The sequence below is a fragment of the Muntiacus reevesi genome, chromosome 11 (assembly GCF_963930625.1).
Source record: "Muntiacus reevesi chromosome 11, mMunRee1.1, whole genome shotgun sequence".
Taxonomy (NCBI): Eukaryota; Metazoa; Chordata; class Mammalia; order Artiodactyla; family Cervidae; genus Muntiacus; species Muntiacus reevesi.
In genome coordinates, this window is record NC_089259.1 from 41,431,403 (window position 1) to 41,458,349 (window position 26,947).

Below are 26,947 nucleotides of genomic sequence, written 5' to 3' on the forward strand. Positions count from 1 at the left end.
TTTGGGTATATAGTATCAAAAGAGTAATTTTTTTTTTACATTGTCAACTTACTCCATTATATGTTTATGTATTTTTTCTTTTCACAATGTCTTTTTAAAAATCTGATATATAAAACTAAGCAGGCAGTTTTGAATTGTATTTAGTTGTGAAAATTGCCAAACTTTTAAAGAAATGTAGACCCCTTAGTTTTGTGACAAATGCTATTTTTTAAGTAAAAGAGACATGAAGAAGACAGATACATACTGATATAATTAAAGTAGCAGAGGCTAAACTGAAGCAAGTGTTCCTTCTAAGACAATGAAAACTGACAGCTTAAAATGAAATTTTCTAGACTAATGGGTCATATCACAAACAAATGCAAGGTTTTATTAGGTTGCTATTTTCTTCAGTTCATTCATTACTTGTTGTTATAAGTATAGCTTCTAAAAGTCAGGGAAAACATTGATAATAGATGTCACTTTGGGTTCTCTTTCTTCATACTTATATTCAAGATTTTATTAAGTTACATTCATGACATTGTTTTGATAATTGTTTCTTGATATTTTAATTTTAACTTTACATTTCCCCTGGCTAGTTTATGAAACCTTGTTTGCTTTATTCTTCTGGCAGGTGAGCATTTCTGGATGCATGGACACAGATTTCCCATGCTTTCACCCCAGTTCGCCCTCAGTTGTAAATGAAGCATCCTCAGATGGCTTTACCAATTTTCCTTTGGCCAAGGATAACAGGCCGGAAGTGGAACCGGCCTTCTTAGCAACAAGAAGGAGGAAACTCCAGAGCCATATTAGGACTCACCAGGTGTCTGCAGGTGGGAAACAATCCTGTGTTTGCTCTTGGCAAAGAGATCATCTAATGACATATTTCTCCCAAGAGATCAAGAACTCTGAAAGTACAACTGTTTATCCTCTGTCTTCCTGATATTGATAAGAGATCTTTGAATCCTAGCATTAGAAGATTGTTTATTCTTAAGACGTTTCTTTCTTTTTTCAATCTTAAGTTTGTGAGAGATTTTGAGGTTCATATCCTTGCTGAAATCAGCAGAAACAAAATGTCTGAAATGTCTTTTTTTTTTTTTTTTCTCCCCTCCTTTCATAGTGTGAGGAATAGTTTGGCGCGACATAAATGAGTTGAAAACCTTTATGCATCAGAAGTTTGAAGAATGTTTTCATTATCTGTGGACAATAGCATTGCTATTAAAAAGCCTGACAACAATCTGGTCATCCTTCTTTTTCTGTGGACTTTGGTATTTTATTGCAGTTATTTCATTGTTATTCATACATGGCTATTGTTCTCATTAGCTTAAGTGTGTATTTCCGTCTTCGGGAGATATATATTATTTCTTTATCTTTAACATTCTGCAATTTGATACAGATAGAGTGAATTTGCTCTTTTTTCACTCATTTTTCTGATTGCCCTCTGGACTACTCATTTTAGAGGCATGAAAAAATAAATAAATAAATAAACCTTAATAAAATAGAATTGAGAGAACAGCAGGGGGCGCGCTCACACTTGGTAACAACAGAGGAACCCAACAGGAAGACAAATCTCTTTCCTGGCAAGGATTCAGCCAATGAAAATTCAATTATTGGTTTGATAAAAGAGAAAGCTCTGGTTTGGACCAAGTACCAACTCAGTCCTACTAGAAACTCTAAATTTACGATCTTAATAACAGTACATGCATTAAACAACTGGTCTACTGACAAAATAAGTGTTCATGAATCAATATTGGTGGGAAAATTTTTAAAAGGTTACAAAATGTGTCTATCTCACTTGCTTCATCTGTGCAACATACAACCTGGGGAAGCCTATATGTACTGCTCCCAAACTTTTAACTTTCCAATGGACCATTTGAGTTCTGGCAAATGAATTTCATACAACTTCCTTGGTCTTATGGATATAAATATATTTTAGTTGTAGTTTGCAACACTAGATTGAAACCTTCCCTTGCTTACAGACTATTTCCTTCTTCTACTGCTAAAATCTTTTTTGAGAATGTTATCCCTACCTGGGGAAATGCCTCTCAAACTTCATAAAGAGAGAGGAAACAATTTTCCTGGCCAAGTACTTCTATAATTCTGTCCTATTTGGCTTCTTTTGCAACAGTTTCACTGTGCTTACCACCCTTAATCCTCTGATTAAGTCCAAAGCATTAACAACATTATGAAGATTCAACTGGCAAGATTTGTAGAGACCCTCCAAACACCTTGACCAAGAGCATTGCTGTTGGTCCTTCTAAACTTCAAATTCACCCCTTTTGGAATTTATAAATTCTCCCCCTGTGAGATAATCACAGAAAGTTTAATATACTTGCCTTCTATTTCTTTTGACCCACAACTGAAAAAAGATACTCACGTATTGCAAAAGCATAAATGCTTCTATGAAAAATAATCATATTCTGGTAAAGAAATATTTTCACAGTGTGCTCAAGATGAAGAAATTAAGCATTACATCTTGCAACCCGGAGATTTTGTCAATTGGAAAATACCAAACTTTCTTCATACTCTCTGAATACTGCTAACTAACCCTTGTGCCAGCAAACTTCAAGAAAAAATGTTCTTTGATTCATGTGATACACCTAAAGAAAGCACTGAACACTGACTGGAACTGCACATTATCTGGTACCCTGAAAGTAAACATTTTCTACAACTGAACAGAGAACATCTGAGGAGACAATTTCCTCAAGCTATCAAGGCAAGGCCTATCATAAATGTGTCTCCCAAACTTATGATGATGACGTAATGCTTCAGATGAACTCCAATGATGATGATCTTGTTAATATATGGACTTTAGACGGAAAGTGACTCCAGCCCTGCTTTGTTACTCGAATGTGATCATAATAGGTTTCCAATCTGTGCACTTTCCTTCTGATAAGACAGTACACCTCGGAAAGGTCCTTTCTGATATTAGGGACAAAAGGTCTCTGAAACTAGATGTGACTCTTGATCAACACTGAATTTAAAAAAAAAAAGTTTTTGATTAAATGGGAAAATGTAAAAAAAAAAAAAAATGATAAATAGGAATTTCAATGAACTAGAATTGGGACACCAGAAAGGGGAGCTCTCAGATTCTGAGACAGTAGCAGAAGGACTCCTCTCCTTTCCTGGCAAAGATCCAGAAAACAAAATGTCACAGACTCTTTACAACTTCCTTTTCCCCTCCATAAAAATGTTCTCCTTCATTTGTTGTGTGGGAACTTGCACATAGCTCACCATAGCAATTCTTTGTTGGCCCCAGTAAACCCACCTCTGTTAGAGAAATATATGGCTATTTACTTCAGGTCAGCAGAGGCCATGTGTTATACTTCCGAGAAATTCTTTCATTTTTTTTTTTTTTGGTCTCTCACTTTCTCAATACTCTTTTTCTAAAATTACCATGGATAACAATATCACACTTTCTGATTATTTGTCTCATATGTTTTGCCATAATTTTAATTTATTTCCTCATTGATTTTTAAAGATGACAGTGATGCCAATTTTATTTTATTTTCAAAATTCTATTTAATATTTCATTTCAACAAACATAAATTTGAAAAAATTTTATGCTTTTCCCTCTTTTTATATAACTGATTATTTTAAGACTGAATATCTTTGGTGACTAGCAAAGAATACCAAATACATTTGTGTTCTTTTTACTTTTGGTATTTTAAGTTTTTTTTTTTGTTTTTTTTTGTTTTTAATTAAAACTGAACCATGTCTGTGTTTTCAGAGAAGTTGCATTATGTATATTTTTTCTCTCTCTTTTAATCCCTGAAATATTCCAGGAATTCTTGATAGTTTATGAATCTATAATATTAAGTAATAAGTTCCTAGAGTCTATATACATAGAAGGCTTTCCTTCTAGGAAGGCTAAATGGGAGACCAGTCTATAAAACAGATAATCCTTAAATGGCAGAATATAGAGACTTTTTTTTTGTCCTGATTTATTAGTTCAAATTATATCATTTTAGTATGTCTAAATCATTGATATGAAAATAACAAACATACCACTATCAGCATTTTCCCCTTTTTCATTCAGTGAAATTGAGAAATGTATATAAATTAACACAGAACTTTATCTATCTAGTCAATTCTTTACCTACTCATACACTTATTCATTTGTCTATATCTAATTCTCTGTATTTCAAATCTGAACTACTTGGTTGAATCATTACTCAAACTCATTCTATAGAAATTTTCACAATCAAACACGCTAATAGTTTCAGACTCTCAGATACTAAACTGATATTCTTGTGTGCATGGCTTTTACTTTGTGTACATAAAATGAGAGAATGAGCCTTAATTAAAAAATAAAAAAATTTAAAAATATATAAACATGATAGTGTTAGGTGTTAGTTCTAGAAGGTATCATAGGTATTCACAGAACTCTTCAACTTCATCTTCTTCAGCATTAGTAGTTGGGGCATAGACTTGGATTACTGTGATACTGAATGGTTTGCCTTGGAAATGAAGCAAAATCATTCTGTCATTTCTGAGTTTGTGCCCAAATACTGCATCTTGGATTCTTCTGATTATGAGAGCTACTCGATTTCTTCTAAGGGATTCTTGCCCACCATGGTAGACATAATTGTCATCTGAATTAAAAACTCCTGTTCCAGGCCATTTTAGGTCACTGATTCCTAAAACGTCGATGTTCACTCTTGCCATCTCCTGCTTGACCATGCCCAATTTACCTTGATTCATGGACCTAACATTCCAGGTTCCTATGCAATATTGGTCTTTGCAGCACTGGACTTTACTTTCACCACCAGACACATCCACAACTGAGCAACATTTCCACTTCAGCCCAGCCACTTCATTCTTCCCGGAGCTGTTTCTGGGCCCTTCCTTAGTAGCATTTTGGACAGCTACTGACCTAAGGGATTCACCTTCCAGTGTCATATCTTTTTTACTCTTCTTTATGTTCATGGGGTTCTTGAGTCAAGAATACTGAAGTGGTCTGCCACTCTCTTCTCCAGTGGGCCATGTTTTGTCATGCCCTGACTACCAGGCACATGTCCTTCAGCCACTGTTTGTAACTGGACAGGCATGCCCTGAACCCTGGTTGTCCAAATGCTGGTCCTTCTTTAGCCTTTGGGCATGTAAACCTTCACTTGCCACTGGGTGTCAGTCAGCCTGCCACGTGGGGGCTGGCCAAAGGACCTGTCGGATTTTCTGGGAAGGGGGTACGGGGAAGGCTGGAGCTGAGGTTGGAGGATGATCATGAGCTGAGGGCTCCTTGGCCTCACTGTTGCTGCTGGCTGCCCTGGGAACTTTCTGCCACCCACATGGCCCACCACTGGCCAATAAATGGCCACCATCTTTCCTCTCCTCTGGTTCGTCAGAGTTATTGTCCAGGTCTGGCAAGCCCACCTGCTGCAAGGTGGCGAGAAGTGCTTCACAGCCTCCTGCCTCACCACATTAGGAACTCAGGGCTCTGGTCACTACCCTGCTCACACCATTAACTCCACCAAACACCAAAAAGATGTCTTTTTTTTTTTTCCAGAGGAGACTGGAATGCAGAAGTAAGAAGTCAAGAGATACCTGGTGTATTTGGCCTTGGAGTACAAAATGAAGCAGGGAAAAAGCTAACATAGTTTTGCCAAGGGAACATACTGGCCATAGCAAATACTCTCTTCTTCAATGCAAAAAATGACTCTGGCTCAGATTCTGAACTCCTTATTGCAAAATTCAGACTTAAATTGAAGAAAGTAGGGAAAACCACTAGGACATTGAGGCATGACCTAAATCACATCCCTATGATTATACAGTGCAGGCGATGAATAGATTCAAGGGAGTAGATTGGAGTGACTGAAGAACTATGGATGGAGGTTCATAATATTGCATGGTGACCAAAACCATATCCCAAGAAAAAGAAATGCCAAAAGGCAAAATGGTTGTCTAAGGGGTCCTTATAAATAGCTGAGAAAAGAAGAGATGTGAAAGGCAAAAGAGAAAGGGAAAGATATTCCCATCTGAATGCAGAGTTCTAGAGAAAAGGAGGCAAGATAAGAATGCCTTCCTAAGTTAACAATGCAAAGAAATAGAAGAAAGCAATAGAATGACTACACATCACTTCAAGAAAAGTGGCGCTACTGAGGGAATATTTCATGCAAAGATGGGACAATAAAGGACAGAAATGATATGGACCTAACAGAAGCAAAAGATATTAAGAAGAGGAAGCAAGAATGCATGGAAGAACTGTACATATAAAGATCTCAGTGATCCAGATAACCAGGATAGTGTGGTCACTCATCTAGAGCTAGACCCCTGAGTGTGAAGTCAAGTGGGCCCTAGGAAGCATTACTAGGAACAAAGATAGTAGATGTAATGGAATTCCAGGTGAGCTATTTCAAATCCTGAAGGATGATGCTGTTAAAGTGTTGCACTCAATATGCCAACAAATTTGGAAAATCCAGCAGTGGCCACAGGAATGGGAAAGGTCAGTTTTCATTCTAATCCCAAAGAAAAGCAAGGCCAAAGAATGTTCAAACTGCCTTACAATTGCACTCATTTCACATGCTAGCAATATTATGCTCAAAATCCTTCAAGTGAGGGATCAGTAATACATGAGCCAAGAATTTCCAGATGTACAAGCTGGATTTTAAAAAAGGTAGAGAAATGAGATCAAATTGCCAACATCCTCTGCATGATAGAAAATAAGATAATTAAAAAAAAATCTACTTCTCCTTCATTGACTACACTAAAGCCTTTACTGTGTGGATCACAACAAACAGTGGAAAATTCTTCAAGAGATGGGAATACCAGACCGCCTGACCTGCCTCCTGAGAAACCTGTATGCAGGTCAAGAAGCAATAGTTAGAACCAGACATGAAATAATGGACTGGTTCAAAATTGGGAATGGAGTAGGTCAAGGCTGCTTATTTAACTTATATACATCATGCTATATGTTGGTCTGGATGACTCACTAGCTGGAATCAGGATTATCAGGAGAAATATTAACAACCTTCGATTATGTAGATGATGCCACTTTAATGGCAGAAAATGAAGAGGAACTAAAGAGCCTCCTGATGAAGGTGAAAGAGGAGGCTGAAAAATCTGGCTTAAAACTCAACATTCAATAAACAAAGATCATGGCATCCAGTCTCATCACTTCAAGGCAAATAGATGGGAAAAAAGTAGAAACAGTGGCAGATTTTATTTTCTTGGATACCAAAATCACTGTGGGTGGTGACTGTAGCCATGAAATTAAAAGACATTTGCTCCTTGAAAGAAAAGCTATGACAAACCTAGACAGCGTATTAAAAAGCAAAGACATCACTTTGCCTACAAAAGTGATACTTATAGTTAAAGCTATGGTTTTCCCAATACAAATGTATAGATGTGAGATTTGGACCATAAAGAAAGTTGAGCATTGAAGTTGATACTTTGAAACTGGTGTGGCAGACTGTTGAGAGTCCCTTGGACAGGAAGAAATTCAAACCAGTTAATCTAAAAGGAAATCAACCCTTAACATTCATTGGAAGGACTGACGTTGAAGCTGAAACTCAAATAATTTTGCCACCTGATGTGAAGAACTGACTCATTGGAAAGGACCCTGATGCTGGGGAAGATTGAAGGCAGGAGGAGAAGGGGACGATAGAGGATGAGAAGGTTGGATGGCATCAGTGACTCAATGGACATGAGTGAGTAAACTCCGGTAGTTGGTGATGGACAGGGAGGCCTGACCTGCTTTAGTCCATGGGGTCGCAAAGAGTCGGACATGATTGAGCAACTGAACTGAACTGAACTGTGAGTATTTAATCAGTTAGTAAATGTCGAGTACAGATTGAACATATTTTTCACATTACCTCTGAATAGGAATATCCTTCTTATTTTAAGAATGTTCACACATATGATCGGCCATTTGAAGCAGTTTTGTCTACCATGATAGATGATGACAGTTTGAGTTATTTCTTATTCCTGACTAAAAAGCTAAGGTCAGTGACTCAGAGCTATCTCACAGATCTCTAGAGTAGAAGCAACGATGTCAGTTGAGGCACCCAGTACCTTTCCTGGAATCATTTTTGCCCTTACCAGACTTTCCAAGGCTTGTCATTTTCACTTGAATTAACAAGCCTGTCTTAATTTCAGCCATGTTTCGGGATGTCTAATCAATTTTATAAGTTAAACATTATGTTTATTTGTTTTTCAGTTGTTGTTTTGTTTGTTTGTTTGTGTACAGCCTGAAGTTTTAAGATTTATGTTTTCTGTTATTTATGTGTCCATTTAGCTTGGGGTGATTAACTTCACCGTCTATGTTGAAGAGTCATTGTTCACCAACATAGTTGACAAAAGGCCAACATCAGTGTTATTTTCATTGCTTTTAAAATGTTTTCCTGTGCTGATGGCTAGACCATATAAGTCATTTGTAAAGTTTTAGTAGCCATTATGTTTTCAAAAGACTCCTTTTCTTATGGATGAGCCAGTTTTTGCTTACTGTACCCACATAAAAACCATCTCTATTGTTGGCATCTGCAGCAATGACAAAATAAAAGATAATGACAATACTGACAAAATGTTTCAAAATCAGAACTCTGAAAGAGAAATAAAAGTATTAAATATTTGAAGATATTTATTCAAGAAAAAATAAAAACAGCTTAATCTACATAAGATCAATGAGCTCTACAGTTTTGTCCCAAGAACCCCCTAACTGTGCACTAATCTTGAAAACCAACAACCTCACGATCAAGGTAGTGATGAAATCTAACAGCATATTAGCCAATGGAGAGCTCTGGACAGATTTTGGAGACTCCTCAGAAGCTCCTTCTTAGGAAATTGTTATTATTCTGATGAGTCTGGTAGTTCTCTGAAAACCCACACTTGCAAGGGTTTCTTCTTTCACCTGATTAAGGCTTCTTCTTACTGAGAATGCTCCAGGATGTGTGTCAAGAAGAAAAAAAAAAAATCAGTGGCAATTATTTAATGTCAATGCAGCCTGAGGTGGTGAAAACAGTTAAAGCAAACAAGAAGCTGAAAAACAAAACAAGCAAGCAAAAATACTTAACAGAAGAACTGGGGAAAGGATGTCTATGGAGAAATTTGAAAAGATTGACATATTCCTGGTACTCTTAAAAGTCATGTGCACATGCACAGGTGAAATGTGAAGGTAATAAGTTCTCATCTCTAACTGACCTTGAGGATTGGTATAAGCAGGGATGATAGATAAGTCATGAAGAGTCTAGCTCCTGCTAAAAATCTACTTATGATGTTTTAAACTTGATCATAAGCTATTACAAAGGCTTTACTTGGCAGGTCTCATAGGGGAAAGCTATTATCTCTACACCAATCTTGGTGCAAAACCAAAGTACTGCAAACTTTCAAGAAAGTTGCAGTGAAGGACTCAGACTATCTAGCTGATCATGCAATTTACACATTTGCATTTCTGTCCCAGGCATCTTTCATCCTAAGATATCGATGTCTAAGTCTTGGCAAGGGGTCTTCTTCAGGCACTTCTGCCAAGACCTTTATGAGGAAAGGAGAAAGAAAACTTGCCTTTGCTTAGGGGCTCAGTGCTCATGTTGGCAATCCTTCAACACTTCAGTGGTCAGTTTACAACTCTGCCTTACCAGGAGCTCAGCTGAGCTGGGAGATAGCTGGGTTCAAGAACCTACAAGTAGGATGAACTCAAAACTAGGCGTACAAAGGCATATTACAAACTGTTAAAAGTCAAAGTGAAAATCTTACAAGTAGCAAAAGAGTAGCAACTTATCAGGCACAAGGGATTCTCAAAAAGATTAACATCTCATTTCTCATCAAGAAGACCAGAAGACATGGCATGGCATATTCAAAGTCTAACATAAAAAGACTGTTAAGAATGTTATGTCCTTTAAAAATAAAGGAGAAATGATCATATATCAAGATTTTTAAAAATAAATAAATAAAACATAAAGGGAATTTGTTGCTAGTAGATCTTTCCTGAAAGAGGTCCTTTGAGTCAGGCTGTAGACATTTTTAGATAGGAACATAAATTCACAAGAAGAGTAAAGAGCTCTATGAAGGTAACAGCTGTATTTTTAATAATTTATAACATTTTATTTTCTCCTGTCATTACAAAGACATCTGCATAAAGTAATAATTTTAAAACTGTATTGAGATGGATGTATAAATATGCAATTTGTATGACAACAACAAATATGTGGCTATTAAACACAGTCCTACAAAAGTCAAGGGGCTGACATTATCCAATTTCAAATCTTGTTACAAAGCTACAGTAATCAAGGCAGTGTGGTATTGGTGTAAGTATAGGCAAGGATATTAATAAAGTAGAACTGAGTGTCTATGAATAAATCTTCATATTTATGGCCAATACATTTTTGATGATGCACCAAGATAACTCAATGGAAAAGAAAGTTTTTTCTTTTTTTTTAACAAAGAACAGTGAAACAACATGCAAAATGATGTTGAACTATCAGGTCACATCATATTAATAAATAGATTATGTTTTTAAATTTAAGACTTAAAAATATAAAATTTCTAAAACATTAGCATAAATTTTATGACCATCAATTAGACAATATTTTTCTCTTATACTCCAACAAAAGCAGAAGCAACAAAAGAAAAGAAAATAAACTTAACTTTAGTAAGTCAATAGTTTTTGTGCTTCAAAGGATCCTATCAAAAAGTTAAATTAGAACCCATAGAATGAGATGAAATATTTGCAATGTTATATCTGATAGAACACTCATATATAGAATACAAAGTGAACAATAAAAGAAAAAAATAGCCTGAAGAAAAGTTATATACATTTATCCAGAGAAGGTACAAATGGTCAATAAGCACATGAAATATTTCTCAAAATTATTCATTAGAGAAATTTCTATAAAATCATGAGATACATTGTGATCATTATAATAGAAAAAAAATAAACAGTACCAAGTGTTGCCAAGGATGTGGAAAAATTGGCACCCTCATATTTTGCTGAGGAGATGGAAAATGGAACAGCCATTCTGGAAAATAGCTTGCTAGTTCTTCCAAAATTTAAAGATGGAGCTACAATGTAATTCAACAACTTGTCTAATATGTACATATCGAACAGAATTTAACATATATATTCATACAAAACTATATACATGGATGTTTATTGTAGCTTTATTCATAATAATCAAAAAGTGGAAACAACTCAGAAAACCACAAACTATATGATTCTATTTAAATAAATCATCTTGAGTTGGCAATTTCATTGGGACAGAGAATAGTTTAATTTTTGCTAAGGGGGCCAGGCAGATGGGACAATGGTGAGTGACTGCTATTGATTACAGGATTTCTTTTTAGAATGATAAAGATATTTTGAAGTTTGATAGTGGTGATGACTACATAACTCTGTGAATAGACTCAAAAGTACTCAATTCTACACTTTAACACTTAATTTTATCTTAGTTGAAAACTAAGCAAACAAAAACAAACCCTATCATTATTTAACATACAACACAAAGCATGGCGTATAGAAAATCCATAATCAACAATAGCTATTTAACTATTTTATCAATTTTTCCTAAAACTACTTACCAGAAAACAGTGTATTGTAAGAATGACTTATTCAATTTCATACAAAATAAATGTTGTGGGAAAGAAGACATGATTTATAAAACTATGTGTTTCACAGACATAATGCTAAAATAAAAACTCAGCATGTTGAGGCAATTGTGGTCTTAATTAGTTTCATTTCCTAGAGAGATGCATTACTCCCTGATATCACAGACTTAACAGGAATACAGTTTTGCTATTTTATCCAGCAGAAGAATCAATCTTCATTTATTGATAGCTGTGAAATGTTTCTGACCACATCTTCAACTTAACAGCCAAAGAACTCATGTGGCTTTCTAATATAATCATGTAAGGAGTTTTTTCAAACAAATCTAGGTGGGAGAAAGCTATATAGGTCAACTATTTTGAGTTTTTATTTTGTATTAAAATTTTACTTTAGCTTCTTGCCACTTGGGGTATAATATGGGATACATGGGCAATATTGTAATCGCACTGAATATCACAAAGCAAGACATTTACTAACTATGGCAAATAAAATAAAAATCAGAAAACTGATAAAATTGGAGGTAAATCAGAAGAACAAAAAGGTAAGTGGTTTTAGTTCAGAGCTATTTTTATAGTTTGTCTTAGATGATGGCAGATATGAATTAGAATGTAGAGCTGAAGACCTTATAGTTAAACTACCATTAATTTTTGTTTTTTAAATGCTCTATGATTTTGCTTTCCTAGGAAAGTCTGGATCAGTAAATTTGCAATTAGACCTCAATATCTTTCTAATGTATATTAGATGTACTAATATACTAAATGTATTTAGTCAACTATCTGATATATTTCAGGTCTTCAAAAAACTAGCTAGGACTCCTTACAATCCACAGGATGAGAAACACAAATTCAGGATCTATATTATATTACTCTTTTTCAAATATTTGTTGAGGACTTTATAATTTACAAGTGATTTTGCATTCATTATCATCATCCAATTTCAATCTAATTCATAACCTTGAAATGGTGGCAAATGAAGAAATGAAGGCTCATAGTTTAACTGCTGGCCCCAAATCAAGCCAATATCCAATGACAGACTGAAAACTCACACCCAGAACTTCTGAATCCAAATACGGTTCACCCTATCTCCAGGTTACTCCCTAGTGGAGATCAGTTGAATCCTGTTATATTGACTTCTGGTGCCTATTGATGAGTCACTCTTTTCCTAAATCTGTTCTGCCCTCTCCCCATGGACTTTTCAAGATGGAATCAATTAAATAGAAAGATATAACTAGATTTGACTATCCACTAATGCTACAGAAAACCACCTTAATTGCTTTCTCAATTCACATTAACTGTTTCTTCTTCCACACTGTATTACTCTGGTCTTTCCATGATAGTTCTGCATTTTCTCTTCATAGTAGATGAATATTACATGCTGTATGAGTATCATACTTTGAAAACTGGAATAACTGAGGCCTACTCATCTAGATACATTTTTTTTACAAGCCCTTGCTTTTATTTATTTAAGAAAAAGAGGTACAATTGATATAGCACCTTAGTTTACTGTACAAATAATGATTCAATGTTTGTATATTTTGCAGAATGATCACCACAGTAGTTCAGTTAACATCTATCTTGACATATGGTTGTAATTTTTCCCCATGTGATGAGAACTTTCAAGATCCATTCTCTTACTACTTTCAAATATGCAATATAGTATTATTAATTATAGTCACCATGCTGTACATTATATCCCCATGACTTACTCATTTTATAACTGGAAACTTCTAATGTTGAGTTCCTTCACCCATTTCACCCACTCTCAAAACCCTGCTTCAGGCAACAGCCAATCTTTTCTCTATATTCATGATTTTTTTTTCCAGATTCCATAGGTAAGTGAGATCATATGGTTATTTTTCTCTGTCTAACTTATTTCACTAGGCATAATTCCCTCAAAGCCCATCCATGTTGTTGCAAATGGCAAGATTTCTTTATTCTTAATGGCTGAACAATATTTCATCATGTATATATATCACATTTTCTTTTTCCATTCATCCAGTGATGGAAACCAAGGAAATTTCATCTTGGCATATTTAACATCACTCTTTTAACAGTTTAATGTACATTGGTCACCACAGGAAAATGTCAAGAATCTATCTATCTATCTATCTATATGTTCATATATATATCAACACATATATACATCAGCATATATATATATGTATAGATATATGTTCCAAATTAGTTCACAGCTTACCTTGTTAATGATAATTGATCTAAGTAATACTATATTTGAACACACATTCTAACTTTCAATAAAACACTTTCCAAAAATGATATCAATAAAGAAGAATCTTACCTAGACCATGTCTGTGTGTTGACATTGGTGGTAAAACAGTCCAAGTCTTGGTTTTGGGGTTGTAACATTCAACAGTGTTCAATGTCTTCAAGCCATCTCGACCTCCAATTACAAAGAGTTTGTCATCAATAACAGCCACACCAAACTGCAATCTCCTGCCATTCATCATTCCTGCCTGGATCCACAAATTTGTTCTGAGGTCATATTTCTCTATGGTTGTAGCTCCTGAGAAAACATAAATCAAAGAGTCACTGTTTACTATGAATCCAAAAAAGAATCTTCCCAAGACACTGCACAAATTAGGATGTGAAAACATTCTTGTCACATTCACTTTTCTTGAAGAAAAAGATGGCAAGAAAACAAAGGGAGTGGTAATTTAAGTACCTTATTTTCTCTTCTTGGCAGAGAAGACGTTAATGATTAAAGTAGACACAAATGTTCAGCTTATTTGAATTATATAATGATCTCATGCTAAACTACTGACTCAATGGAATCATTATTTAGCATGACAGTTTTGTGAATTTTATAGCTTCCCTTTATCATTGTTTATTATAAAAATGTAACATAAGCCTAGCCTATAAAGAAATATATTAAAGATCTTTTAAATAACTAAGTTACACATGCTATCTGTATAATTTCTGAGGGTGAAGAGAATTTAGCAAATTCTTTACCAAATTGCTTTAAAATTTGTCTTATGTTTTAAATAACAGAGTTTTAAAAGTCAACTTTAAGATATGCAAACAAATGTCAGTTTTGCTTTTTATTTTAAATCTTATTTTTTTAAAAAAATGCATCCAGGGAATAACAATAAAATTTAGACACATAAAATGATCTCCTATCCTTATCAACTATTTATAATCTAAATAAAATAGCTTATCTTTCCTAAAAGCTTTTTATGTATAAGTTTGAGAAATGCAGTGAATCTGAGTAGCAAAATTGAAATTGAAAGAACAGGTTAAATCATTGATGACATATGTTTTAAGGGATCCAGTTAAAGATTTCACATTAAAAATATCTACCTTGAACTAATTCACAAATGTTTATGTGATAAATTATAAGCCAGTAAACACTGATCTTGCTTCAGTGTTTCACCATAATGTTTACTCATATTCATCAATGTTGCATCTTTAATGCTTAAATATCCCTACATTTACACATCAACATTTTGTGTACTTTTACTTATGCACTAAAAATTATTTTGCTTGTAATTTATTACAAGTTTGCAAGCTAGGAAGACATTCTTCAGAGGTCTCATAGAACCTAAGAAGCAATGAACTAAACAAATATAAACAATTTGGCAGGAAAAGTTCTAATAATTGAAGTAAAAATGGTGTAATTTATGCTCAATTTTTATTCAAAAGTGACAAAACAGTAATAATATAAACACTGAGTTAGAATGAATTAAATCTGGCTTTCTGATATTATTAAATACATGAGCTAATTTTCATACAGTTAAATATGAAGTATTATAGTACTATTAACATTGTTAGAGTAAAAATGAACTTTAATATTCATAAAAGTCATTTGATACAGTTGGTTAACATAAAATATTATTTAAATAAATCAGATTATTTTATGCTTAAGTATATTTATTATGAAAGTGAAAGTCTCTCAGTTGTGTCCGACCCTTTGTGACCCCATGGACTATACAGTCCATGGAATTCTCCAGGCCAGAACACTGGAGTGGATAGCCTTTCCCTTCTCCAGGGGATCTTCCCAACCCAGGGATTGAACCCAGATCTCCTGCATTGTAGGTGGATTCTTTTTATGTTTTATATTAAAACTTTTATTCAAATACATAAAAATTGAAATTCCAAGGTGAACTAAAGTTTTAAACAATTTCAAGGTCATCTGAATTCTCAAAGCTTAATAGCACTAGAATGCCATGAATGTCTCAAAACTGAGTTGTATGTTATATGCAAATGCCTCTCTCTTGTGACTAACTCTTGACAAATCATGACAGAAGAAACAGTGTAACCTAATCATAATTAATCCATTGACAAGAAACCCTTATTTTGCAGATCTGGGTATACAAGGAAATAAATGTCTGAACAATTATTTTCTTAATCTCCAAAATCTTCATCAAATTTTCTGCAGGCAATCTAAAGTATAGTCATCTTTCTAAGAGAAAAATCATTGAAAATATGTGAAGTTAATGGCCTCTGAACAGCCAAAGATGATGCTATTCAAAGGGGAAATTGAGAACTTGATTTGAGATTCAAAGTCTCATTCAAGCAAACTAGGTATGTCTTAAACCTCAACACATGGCAGGATTTTTTATTTCTACAGAGATTTTCCTCTAACTGCAGTTTTCAAATGTAACCTATGTATTTTTATCCTAAAGTAACTACATCAGAATTAGGAATGCATTCCTATATTCATTATGTAATATTTAAAAGTTGTTTACATTTAATATGACTATTGTAAAAAAATCTCAAATTAGCAGCTTAACAAACACACATTATCTCTTAGATCTGAAGGTCAAGCATTCAAATTAGATCTTGTGTTAAAATCAAGGTTTTGCAGCTCTTTCTTTCAGGAGGCTCTAGAGAAGTGGTGCTTAGGCCTCACAAGTTCTTTGTGACTTCTTCCATCTTCAGGGCCCGCAACATAGTGTTTCTCTGACAGTAATTCTTGTGATTATAATAGGCTCACCCCGATTTAATTTGAGTTAATGTAGAACAATCTATTTAAGGTCAGCTAATTATCAACCTTAATTCCCTTCACAATCAGCCCATTTCCTGCACTTGCTATGTAAACTAACATACTCATATATCCTGGGGGTTAGGTTGTAGACATCTTTACATACATACATACATACATACATACATACATACATGTTAGTTGCTCAGTTGTGTCTGACTCTTTGCAATTTCACGGACTGTAACCTGCCAGGCTCCTCTGTCCATGGGACTCTCTAGGGAAGAATGCTGGAGTGGATTGTTATTCCCTTCTCCAGAGGATCTTCCTGACCCAAGGATCAAATCCAGGTCTCCTGAATTGCAGGCAGAGTTTTTATCATCTGAGCTATAAGGAAGTCCCATAGATATCTTTGGGAGGAATTATTTTCCTACCCCAGAAACCAAAGTCTATTTTCACTCTACTCGTTAGTTTTGATTAGTAAAAAAAAAAAAGAAATTTTTAATAATATAAAACAAGTATTTCTTGATTTGTAGAGTTTACTATAGTAGTCAATAAATTATTTCCTCATTTGGTCAGCATGTAATATAAATATTTCATCTAGTTTGTAATGATCATGAAGTTAAAAATATGCCTACTCTTTTTCTAATGAAAGCTATTAATAATAATATTCTGTAAGGAATTTTCTCACCAGCATACTTCATTAGTTGTCTGTATAAACTTCCTAACTGTCTTATACTTGTAAAAATTTATCAACATTTTTTTTGTTTTTTTGAGTCCTGTTATTTCCTTTTACGTTTCCCCTTAGTGTTTTCCTGAGTCATAGGAAGGATGAAGTCATTCTGTCTAAGCAATGTTACCCTGTGTTTTTCCTTAAAATGAAGATAATATTTGTCATTGCATAAATTAAAAGCAGAACATGAATAAGAGTGAACTGCTGAATTCGATCCCTGGATTGTGAAGATCCCTTGGAGGAGGGCAGGGCATGATAACCCACACCACTATTCTTGCCTGGAGAATCCCCATTGGCAGAGGAGCCTGGTGGGCTACAGTCCATGGGGTTGCAAAGAGTCAGACACGACTGAGCAGCTAAGCTCAAGAAGTGTTGGTTAGTAATGCATTTGGAAGAGATTAAAAAGGAAATTTTATTTTAAGACATAGTTACTCTGGGGTTCCTCTGTTTATGAAACCATCACTGGTTATTTTAAATGCCTGCAAAGTGGAGGCACAACTCTAAAATGTGTGACTGCAGGCCAAATAGCAGCCTATTTCCATAAACTCTCACTCAGTAAACTGTATGACATTGAAAGATGACTTCCAGCTTCAGATGAGAACACAGCCTTGCCAGCACCTTGCTTTCAAGTCTTTTGAGCTCTTGAGCAGAGAAACCAGACATGCCTTCCTGGACCTGTGACCCACTGTGAGCTAAAAGTTGGTACTTGTTTTTAAAAGTGTTTATGGCAATGTATTACAGCAGTAATACAGTATAGTTTATTTTAATTTGCATTTTTAAATGTATATTTTTTCCAATTTCAATAATATAACTAGAAGGTATTAGATACAATACAAACACAAAAGTGTTTGTCTCATGACAAAACAAACAGCAAACTCTTTCTTAAAATATAAAACTGAGAAAAAGTGCTCAATATGTTATTAAAGTGAAGGAATATAAACGAAAAAAAGTGCATTGTTTTAACTCATGAAAAACATTTATAGCTATTACAACAAAACACATTATATAATGACCAAAGAACATCATGGCCCAATAATATGTAACGTACTCTTCTGTCCATGGGATTCTCCAGGCAAGAATACTGGAGCAGGTTTATCATTTCCTCCTCTAAGGGATCTTCCCCACCCAGGGATCCAATCCAGGTCTCTTGCATCTCCTGCCTTAGCAGGTGGTTTCTTTACCACTAGAGCCCCCAGGGAAGACCACACTATAATTTTAATATAATATTAATAAGCTTAGTAACAGGGCTTCTGCAATGGCTCAGCGGTAAAGAATCCACCTGCAATGAGAAACTCAGAAGAGAGTTTCTATCCATGGGTCAGGGAAGATTCCCTGGAGGAGGAAATGGCAGACTCACTCCAGTACCCTTGCTAAAAAACGCCTTGGAGAGTGGAGCTTGGTGGGCTATAGTCAATGGGGTCGCAAAGAGTTGGACATGATTGAGCAGAGAGAGCACAAGCTTAGTTACCTGACTTTCAATACTTTTTACAAACCTGCAAATCAAAATGGTCTGAGACAGTTGAAAGTAGCATTGTTTTAACTCAGAACAAACGTTTATGGCTATTACAACAAAACACATTATATAATGACCAAAGAACATCATGGTCCAATAATAAGTAATGTACCCTGATGCCATCAAACTTTTGGAAAGGTTAAATTAGTCAGATATATATACTTTTTTATAGAAAACAATAAATATTGAGAAGCATTCTGGAAAAATTTTAAAGCATTGGATATTTTTTAAGATACTTAAGACCTCAAACTTTAAAGAAAATATCATTATCAAAAATGATACATTTTGAATTTTTCATATAATAAAAATTTCATGTATCTACATACTTATGAAAAATATAACTTCAAGATAACGTTCTTATACTTACCAAAAAATAGTATTATTGCAAAGAAAATATCTTTCACGCACAATTACGTCTTTACTTTTTAGGTAATTCCTTATAAATTTTTAGGATGGCATTGCTAGCATTTCATAATCACCATAACACTTTCATACGTACCAAGCAAGCAACTAAGGAAATTCTAGATCCTTCAATATAAATATTTGTTAAATGATAATAAACTAATATATAGCTAAATAGAGACAGTTCCCAACTGTGTTTCAGCAGTTTGACTTAATGATTTTTCAGCTTACAATGGTGGGAAAGTGGTATGTATTCAATAGAAATCTTAAGTTGAATTTTGATCCTTTGCTGAGCCAGCAATATGAAGCACAATATTCCCTTGTGAAGTTGGGCAGGGCAGTAAGAAGCAGTTCATATCTGGCCACATGATCACGAAGTTAAGCAACTAGTACTCTTACAATCATTCTGCTTTTCACTTTTAGACAGTATTCAATAAATTACAAATGATTTTAAGCACTCTACTCTGAAATAGGCTTTGCATAGATGGTTTTACCCAATTGTAGGTAGTCTGAGCACACTTAAGGTGGGCTAGGCTAAGTTCTGATGTTCTATAGGTTAGTGTATTAAATGTAGTTTCAACTTACTCTACTTTGGACTTTCAATGGATTCAAGATATAAATTATAAATTGAGGAAGATTTGTATAGAGATATAAATATATAGGAGCTTTTCTGGTAGGTCAGATGGTAAAGAATCAGCCTGCAATGTGGAAGACTAGTTTTGATCCCTGGGTTGGAAACATGTGCTGGAGAAGGGAATGCAGTTCCTTTTATAAAAATCACATAGACTGTATGAAGGACAGAACTTATTTAATTAGCACCACTAAAAGCAAATTATCTAAAAATGAAGTCAGCAAGATAGGTTCCAACTCAAGACGAAAAAACAATGGAAAACTCTATTGAATAATGTTGAATTTTCTATTGACTGTCTATTGAATGTCTATTTGAATGTCTATTCAAATGTCTATTGAATCAGTGGAAAGAATCATATGACTTTTGATTGAGATAGTTTGCTGTTATGGAAATCATAATTATCTTAAAATCAGAATTTAAATAATAATGATATTTGTACAAGGTATTTATAAAATTATGCTTGTGTTTCTCTGAACATTCAAAAGTCAAATATTAGGAAATGTATTTTTAAAGCCAAGACAATATCCAATACAAAGGAATCCTGAGGAAAAATTGGCCTATGAAATATTAAAAAGGATTGTATAACATTAGATATTTTTAAAATGTGGTTTTATGATGAAAGAAAATGGCTATATTAATGAACATGAAAAGAAAGTCAGAAACAATTCTGAAATATGTGAGTATAATATGATAAAACTGGCTATTCACATCATTAAAAAGCATTTTACTATTCAGATGAATAGTGTTGGGACAACCAATTGTCATTTTGAGAAAAAGTCACTGAGATTTTGGTCTTACTCTTTTTACAAAAATGACATGAGTTAAAGCACAGCACAGAGGGATATAGGACTAACATGTTTATGGTGTGTTTCTCAGAGACAGGGTAATTTTTGGTAACCTGCCTTTGGCCACTATTCTATTAAAACCTTAAACATCCTAGAAAATGAAAATGTAGTTGATAAATGTTCAGTTCTAGGTGGGCCTAAGAGCAATAATTCATGAGGGAACATCTCGAGACTTAGAAATTTTTTAAATCTGTATAATCCCTAACCACTCATATAATATAGTTACATCAAAAATAAACAAACATGTCTCTTTCAGATCTGGTTTCCTCAGTGTGTATGCCCAGAAGTGGGATTGCTAGGTCATATGGCAGTTTTATTTCCAGGTTTTTAAGGAATCTCCACACTGTTCTCCATAGCAGCTGTACTAGTTTGCATTCCCACCAACAGTGTAAGAGGGTTCCCTTTTCTCCACACCCTCTCCAGCATTTATTGCTTGTAGACTTTTGGATAGCAGCCATCCTGACTGGCGTGTAATGGTACCTCATTGTGGTTTTGATTTGCATTTCTCTGATAATGAGTGATGCTGAGCATCTTTTCATGTGTTTGTTAGTCATCTGTCTGTCTTCTTTGGAGAAATGTCTGTTTAATTCTTTGGCCCATTTTTTGATTGGGTCATTTATTTTTCTGGAATTGAGCTGCAGGAGTTGTTTGTATATTTTTGAGATTAATCCTTTGTCTGTTGCTTCGTTTGCTATAATTTTCTCCCATTCTGAAGGCTGTCTTTTCACCTTGCTTATAGTTTCCTTTGTTGTGCAAAAGATTTTCAGTTTCATTATGTCCTGTTTGTTTATTTTTGCTTTTATTTCCAGTATTCTGGGAGGTGGGTTATAGAGGATCCTATTGTGATTTATGTCAGAGAGTGTGTTGTCTATGTTCTCCTCTAGGAGTTTTGTAATTTCTGGTCTTACATTAGATCTTTAATCCATTTTGAGTTTATCTTTGTGTATGATGTTAGAAAGTGTTCTAGTTTCATTCTTTTACAAGTGGTTGACCAGTTTTCCCAGCACCACTTGTTAAAGAGGTTGTCTTTTTTCCATTGTATATCCTTGCCTCCTTTGTCGAAGATAAGGTTTCCATAGGTACATGGATTTATCTCTGGGCTTTCTATTTTGTTCCATTGATCTATATTTCTGTCTTTGTGCCAGTACCATACTGTCTTGATGACTGTGGCTTTGTAGTAGAGTCTGAAGTCAGGCAGGTTGATTCCTCCAGTTCCATTCTTCTTTCTCAAGATTGCTTTGGCTATTTGAGGTTTTTGTACTTCCATACAAATTGTGAAGAATACCACTGGTAGCTTGATAGGAATTGCATTGAATCTATAGATTGCTTTCGGTAGTATAGTCATTTTGATAATATTTATTCATCCAATCCATGAACATGGTATATTTGTCCATCTGTTTGTGTCCTCTTTGTACCCCAATGCTCATCGCAGCACTGCTTATAATAGCCAGGATATGGAAGCAACCTAGATGCCCATCAGCAGACGAATGGATAAGGAAGCTGTGGTACAAATACACCATGGAATATTACTCAGCCATTAGAATGAATTCATTTGAATCAGTTCTAATGAGATGGATGAAACTAGAGCCCATTATACAAAGTGAAGTAAGCCAGAAAGATAATGACCAATACAGTATACTAACACATATATATGGAATTTAGAAAGATGGTAACGATAACCCTATATGCAAAGCAGAAAAAGAGACACAGATGTACAGAACAGACTTTTGGACTTTGTGGGAGAAGGCAAGGGTGGGATGTTCTGAGAGAACAGCATTGAAACATGTATATTATCAAGGGTGAAACAGATCACCAGCCCAGGTTGGATGCATGAGACAAGTGCTCGGGGCTGGTGCACTGGGAAGATCCAGAGGGATGGGGTGGGGAGGGAGGTGGGAGGGGGGATCGGGATGGGGAATACCTGTAAATCCATGGCTGATTCATGTCAATGTATGGCAAGAACCACTACAATATTGTGAAGTAATTAGCCTCCGACTAGGAAAAATAAATGGAAAAAAAGAAAAAAAAAAAAAAAAAAACTAAATAAAACTCAACATTCAGAAAATTAAAAAAAAAAAAAAGGAAAAGGAAAAAATCACCAGGAATAAACATTTAAAGTTGCAAACAAAAGAAAATGATGAGAGAAAAAGAAATTTAATTAAAAACTTCATACACAAGGAACTCAAAGGGGAAACAGGAGGAAATTACAGAAGTGGCTAATACTAGATATTTCCAATTTAGGAAATTTAGAAAAGGTATGGAGTACAAACTAAAGCTTTGAGGAGAAAATGGAATGAAATATAAAAAAAAAAAAAGATTAGGAAGAAATATCTAGAATAAAAAAAGTTTTAATGCTTAGCAAAAATTAGAGGTAAATACCTATAGAAAACTTTTTAAACTGGCATACAATAAAAAATGAAATGTTGAAAAGAAAAATAAAGAAACAAATAAAAAAAACATAGACTGACAGCAAGACTTAAACAATGAAACAAAATTAACAAAACATTAGCAAAAACGTTTTGCATCAATAGCAAAGAATGAATGTCCTTGATATAGCAAAGCTTTTATAAACTAAGATGCTAATTACAAACATTAAAACATCTTTAAATATGTAAATTATGTTTAATATGTTAAGAGAAATATGCAAATGTCATTAGCAGACAATAGAAAAGCAATAAGAATACCACCTACATATTGAAAGATTTACTTAAGCATTTCTAAAATTAAATTATTTTAGTAAATTTCCAAAAGATTTAGAAAATGTTTAATTTTGATAATTCACATCAAAACACACTGCCTGATAGTAAGTCAATGCAAATATGTTCTGACAGAACATTATTAAACTTTATTTCTTTATTTTTTCATTTTCTTAATAAATTTTCACTGAGCATAACCATTGTACAGGAGGCAGTGATCAAAACCATCCCCAAGAAATGCAAAAGGCAAAATGGTTGTCTAAGGAGGCCTTACAAATAGCTGAGAAAAGAAAAGACGTGAAAGACAGGTAGAAAAGGAAAGATACACCCATCTGAATGCAGAGTTTCAAAGGAAAAGAAAGGACAGATAAGAAAGACTTCCTCAGTGATCAATGCAAAGAAATAGAGGAAATAATAGAATGGAAAAGACTAGAGATCTCTTCAAGAAAATCAGAGATACTAAGAGAACTTTTCATGCAAAGATGGGCACAATAAAAGACAGAAATGGTATGGACCTAAAAAAAGCAGAAAATATTAAGAAGGGGTGGCAAGAATACACAGAAGAACTGTGCAAAAAAGATCATGACCTAGATAACCATGATGGTGTGATCACCCACCAGACATCTTGGAATACAAAGTCAAGCAGGTCTTTAGGAATTATCACTATGCACAAAGCTAGTGGAGGTGATGGAATTCCAGTTGAGCTATTTCCAATCCTAAAAGATGATGCTGTGAAAGTGTTGCACTCAATATGCCAGCAAATTTGGAAAACTCAGCAGAACCCACAGGACTTGAAAGGGTCAGTTTTCATTCCATTACCAAAAAAGGCAATGCCAAAGAATGCTCAAACTATCACACTATTACACTCATCTCACACACTAGCAAAGTAATCCTCAAAATTCTCCAAGCCAGACTTCAACAATACAATGAACCATGAACTTCCAGAAGTTCAAGTTGGATTTAGAAAATGCAGAGGAACCAGAGATTAACTTGCCCACATCTTTTGGATCATCAAAAAAGCAAGAGAATTCCAGAAAAATATCTCCTTCTTCTTTATTGACTATATCCAAGCTTTTGACTGTGTGGATCACAACAAACTGTGGAAAATTCTTAGAGATGGGAATACCAGACCATCTGACCTGCCTTCTGTATAATCTGTATGCAGGTCAAGAAGCGACAGTTAGAACTGGACATGGAATGACAGAATGGTTCCAGATAAGGAAAGGGAATATGTCAAGGCTGTACATTATCACCCTGCTTATTTAACTTATATGCAGAGTACATTATGAGAAATGCTGGACTTGAGGAAGCACAAGCTGGAATTAAGATTGCCAGGAGAAATATCAATAACCGCAGCTATGCAGATGACACCACCATTAAGGCAGAAAGTGAAGAAAAGTTCAAGAGCCTCTTCATGAAAGTGAAAGAGGAGAGTAAGAAAGTTGGCTTAAAACTCAGCATTCAGAAAATGAAGATTATGGCATCTGGTTCCATCAGTTCATGGCAAAAAATGGAGAAAAAATGGAAACAGTGACAGAATACATACATACATATATATATATATATATATTTGCTCCAAAATCACTGCAGATGGTGACTGCAGCCATGAAATTAAAAGACACTTGCTCCTTGAAGAAAAGCTATGACAAACATAGACAGCATATTAAAAAGCAGAGAGATTACTTTGCCAACAAAAGTCCATCTAGCCAAAGCTATGGTTTTTCCAGCAGTCATGTAAGGATGTGAGAGTTGGACTATAAAGAAAGCTGAGTGCTAAAGAATTGATGGTTTTGAACTGTGGTTTTTGAGAAGACTCTTGAGAGTCCCTTGGACTGCAAGGTGACACAACCAGTCCATCCTAAAGGAGATCAGTCCTGAATATTCATTGGAAGGACTGATTGTGAAGCTGAAACTCCAGTATTTTGGCCCCCTGATACGAAGAACTGACTCATTTGAAAAGACCCTGATGATGGAAAAGATTGAAGGTGGGAGGAGAAGGGGATAAAAATATATGAGATGGTTGGATGGCATCACCGACTCAAAGGACATGAATTTGACTAATTTCTGGGAGTTGATGATGAACAGGGAAGCCTGGAGTGCTACAGTCTTTGGGGTCACAAAGAGTCAGACACAACTGAGCCACCGAATAGAACTGAGCATAAACTCATACTACTTGAAAGTTTTCAATTAACTATTTTTATAGCTAACATTTGTCTAATTTTAGCCAAGTTTTTATAATTTATATTATTATTAAAATGCCCTCTTAGGTAACTTTTTAAAAGTTTTAAAGCTTTTTTTTTTTTTTTTTTTTAGAAATACTTTCCTTACAATATTTATTAGAAATTTTCTAACCTTTGTTGAAAATGTCAGCACTGATGAATGAAAGGAAACATGGCTATTTGGACAATTGGGTTCTAGTTGTAGTATTACTGGCTGTGTGACACAAATAAAAGTCACTGAAGTGCCTTTACATAAGTGTAATTAAAAAAAAAAAAAAAAAGCATGAGATTCCATTGATCTCCACCTAAATTATTAGCTCTTGGAAAGTACATTTTTGTCTTTTTAATTAAGGAGCACCCTCCCTTATAAAGATATCTTAATTGAAAACTCTTTGTGATCTATCAAGAGATTTGATTTAGAAAAAGGATGCACTTATATACGGTACAGTCACTGGGAGATTGACCAAGAAAATGTACTCAGTACTCAAGAATTTATAATTATGATGGCACTTTTTTAATCACAAAATACAAACTTATTATTCAATTCATATTCTTTGAAAGACCCACACAATGTACAGATAAGTGACCCAAATTCTCTGACTACTAAAAAATAAAAAAGTTTTCACTGGACTAAATTTTGAAGAATTTAGCTTATAATTTTAACCCTGATCCATCCTCAGAAGACACTTTAGTAAAGAGTATAGCCAAGTAGCACCAGCAGCATAGCCAAGTTAGTCACTAAGCTTTGTTCCTTTCTACTGAAAGTGAGGCTATGAAAGAAAACTTCACCAACAGGTGATTCACTTTTGAACTGAGAGAACCTTCCTTCACTCTTCATTATGCAACATAGCTTCTGTACTGTGTGTTCAGTTGTGTCCAACCCTTTGCAACCCCATGGACTGTAGAATGCCAGGCTCCTCTGTCCATGGGATTTTCCAGGCAAGAGTACTAGAGTGGATAGCCTTTCCCTTCTCCAGGGTATCTTCCTGACATAGGGATTGAACCCACATCTCTTGAATCTCCTGCACTGACAGGCGGGTACTTTATCACCAGAACCATCTGGGAAGCCCCAGCATTGCTTCTAGGAGATGAAATTCTTTGTAGATGCCTTGGCAATAATATGAACAACCAGAATTTAATTTAACACATGAGCATCTTTCCTGATTCTAAAGATTGTTAAGATAGCAAATACCTTGACTTTACCTAGTTCTTCCACTGAGAATCTTGGAGAAGTATGATGCTCCTGTTAAAAATATTTGTTGTGAAAGTGAAAGTCACTCACTCATGTTCAACTCTTTGCAACCCCATGAGCTATAGAGTCCATGGAATTCTCTAGGCCAGAGTACTGGAGTGGGTAGCTTTACCCTTCTCCAGGGGATCTTCCCAACCTAGGAAACGAAATGGGGTCTTCTGCATTGCAGGCAGATTCTTTGCTAACTGAGTCTTATATATCAGGGAAGC

At 34.7% G+C, this 26,947-nt stretch overlaps 1 protein-coding gene across 2 annotated transcripts in view; it reads right to left on the reverse strand.

Annotated features, from left to right (window-relative positions):
• Positions 1-26,947, reverse strand: part of KLHL1 (kelch like family member 1) — a 460,807-nt gene that overhangs the window by 86,847 nt on the left and 347,013 nt on the right. For both annotated transcript variants that reach the window (XM_065902214.1, XM_065902213.1), the window contains one exon: positions 13,808-14,032. In XM_065902214.1, the coding sequence (XP_065758286.1) occupies positions 13,808-14,032 (225 nt within the window). The remainder of the gene's footprint in view (positions 1-13,807; positions 14,033-26,947) is intronic.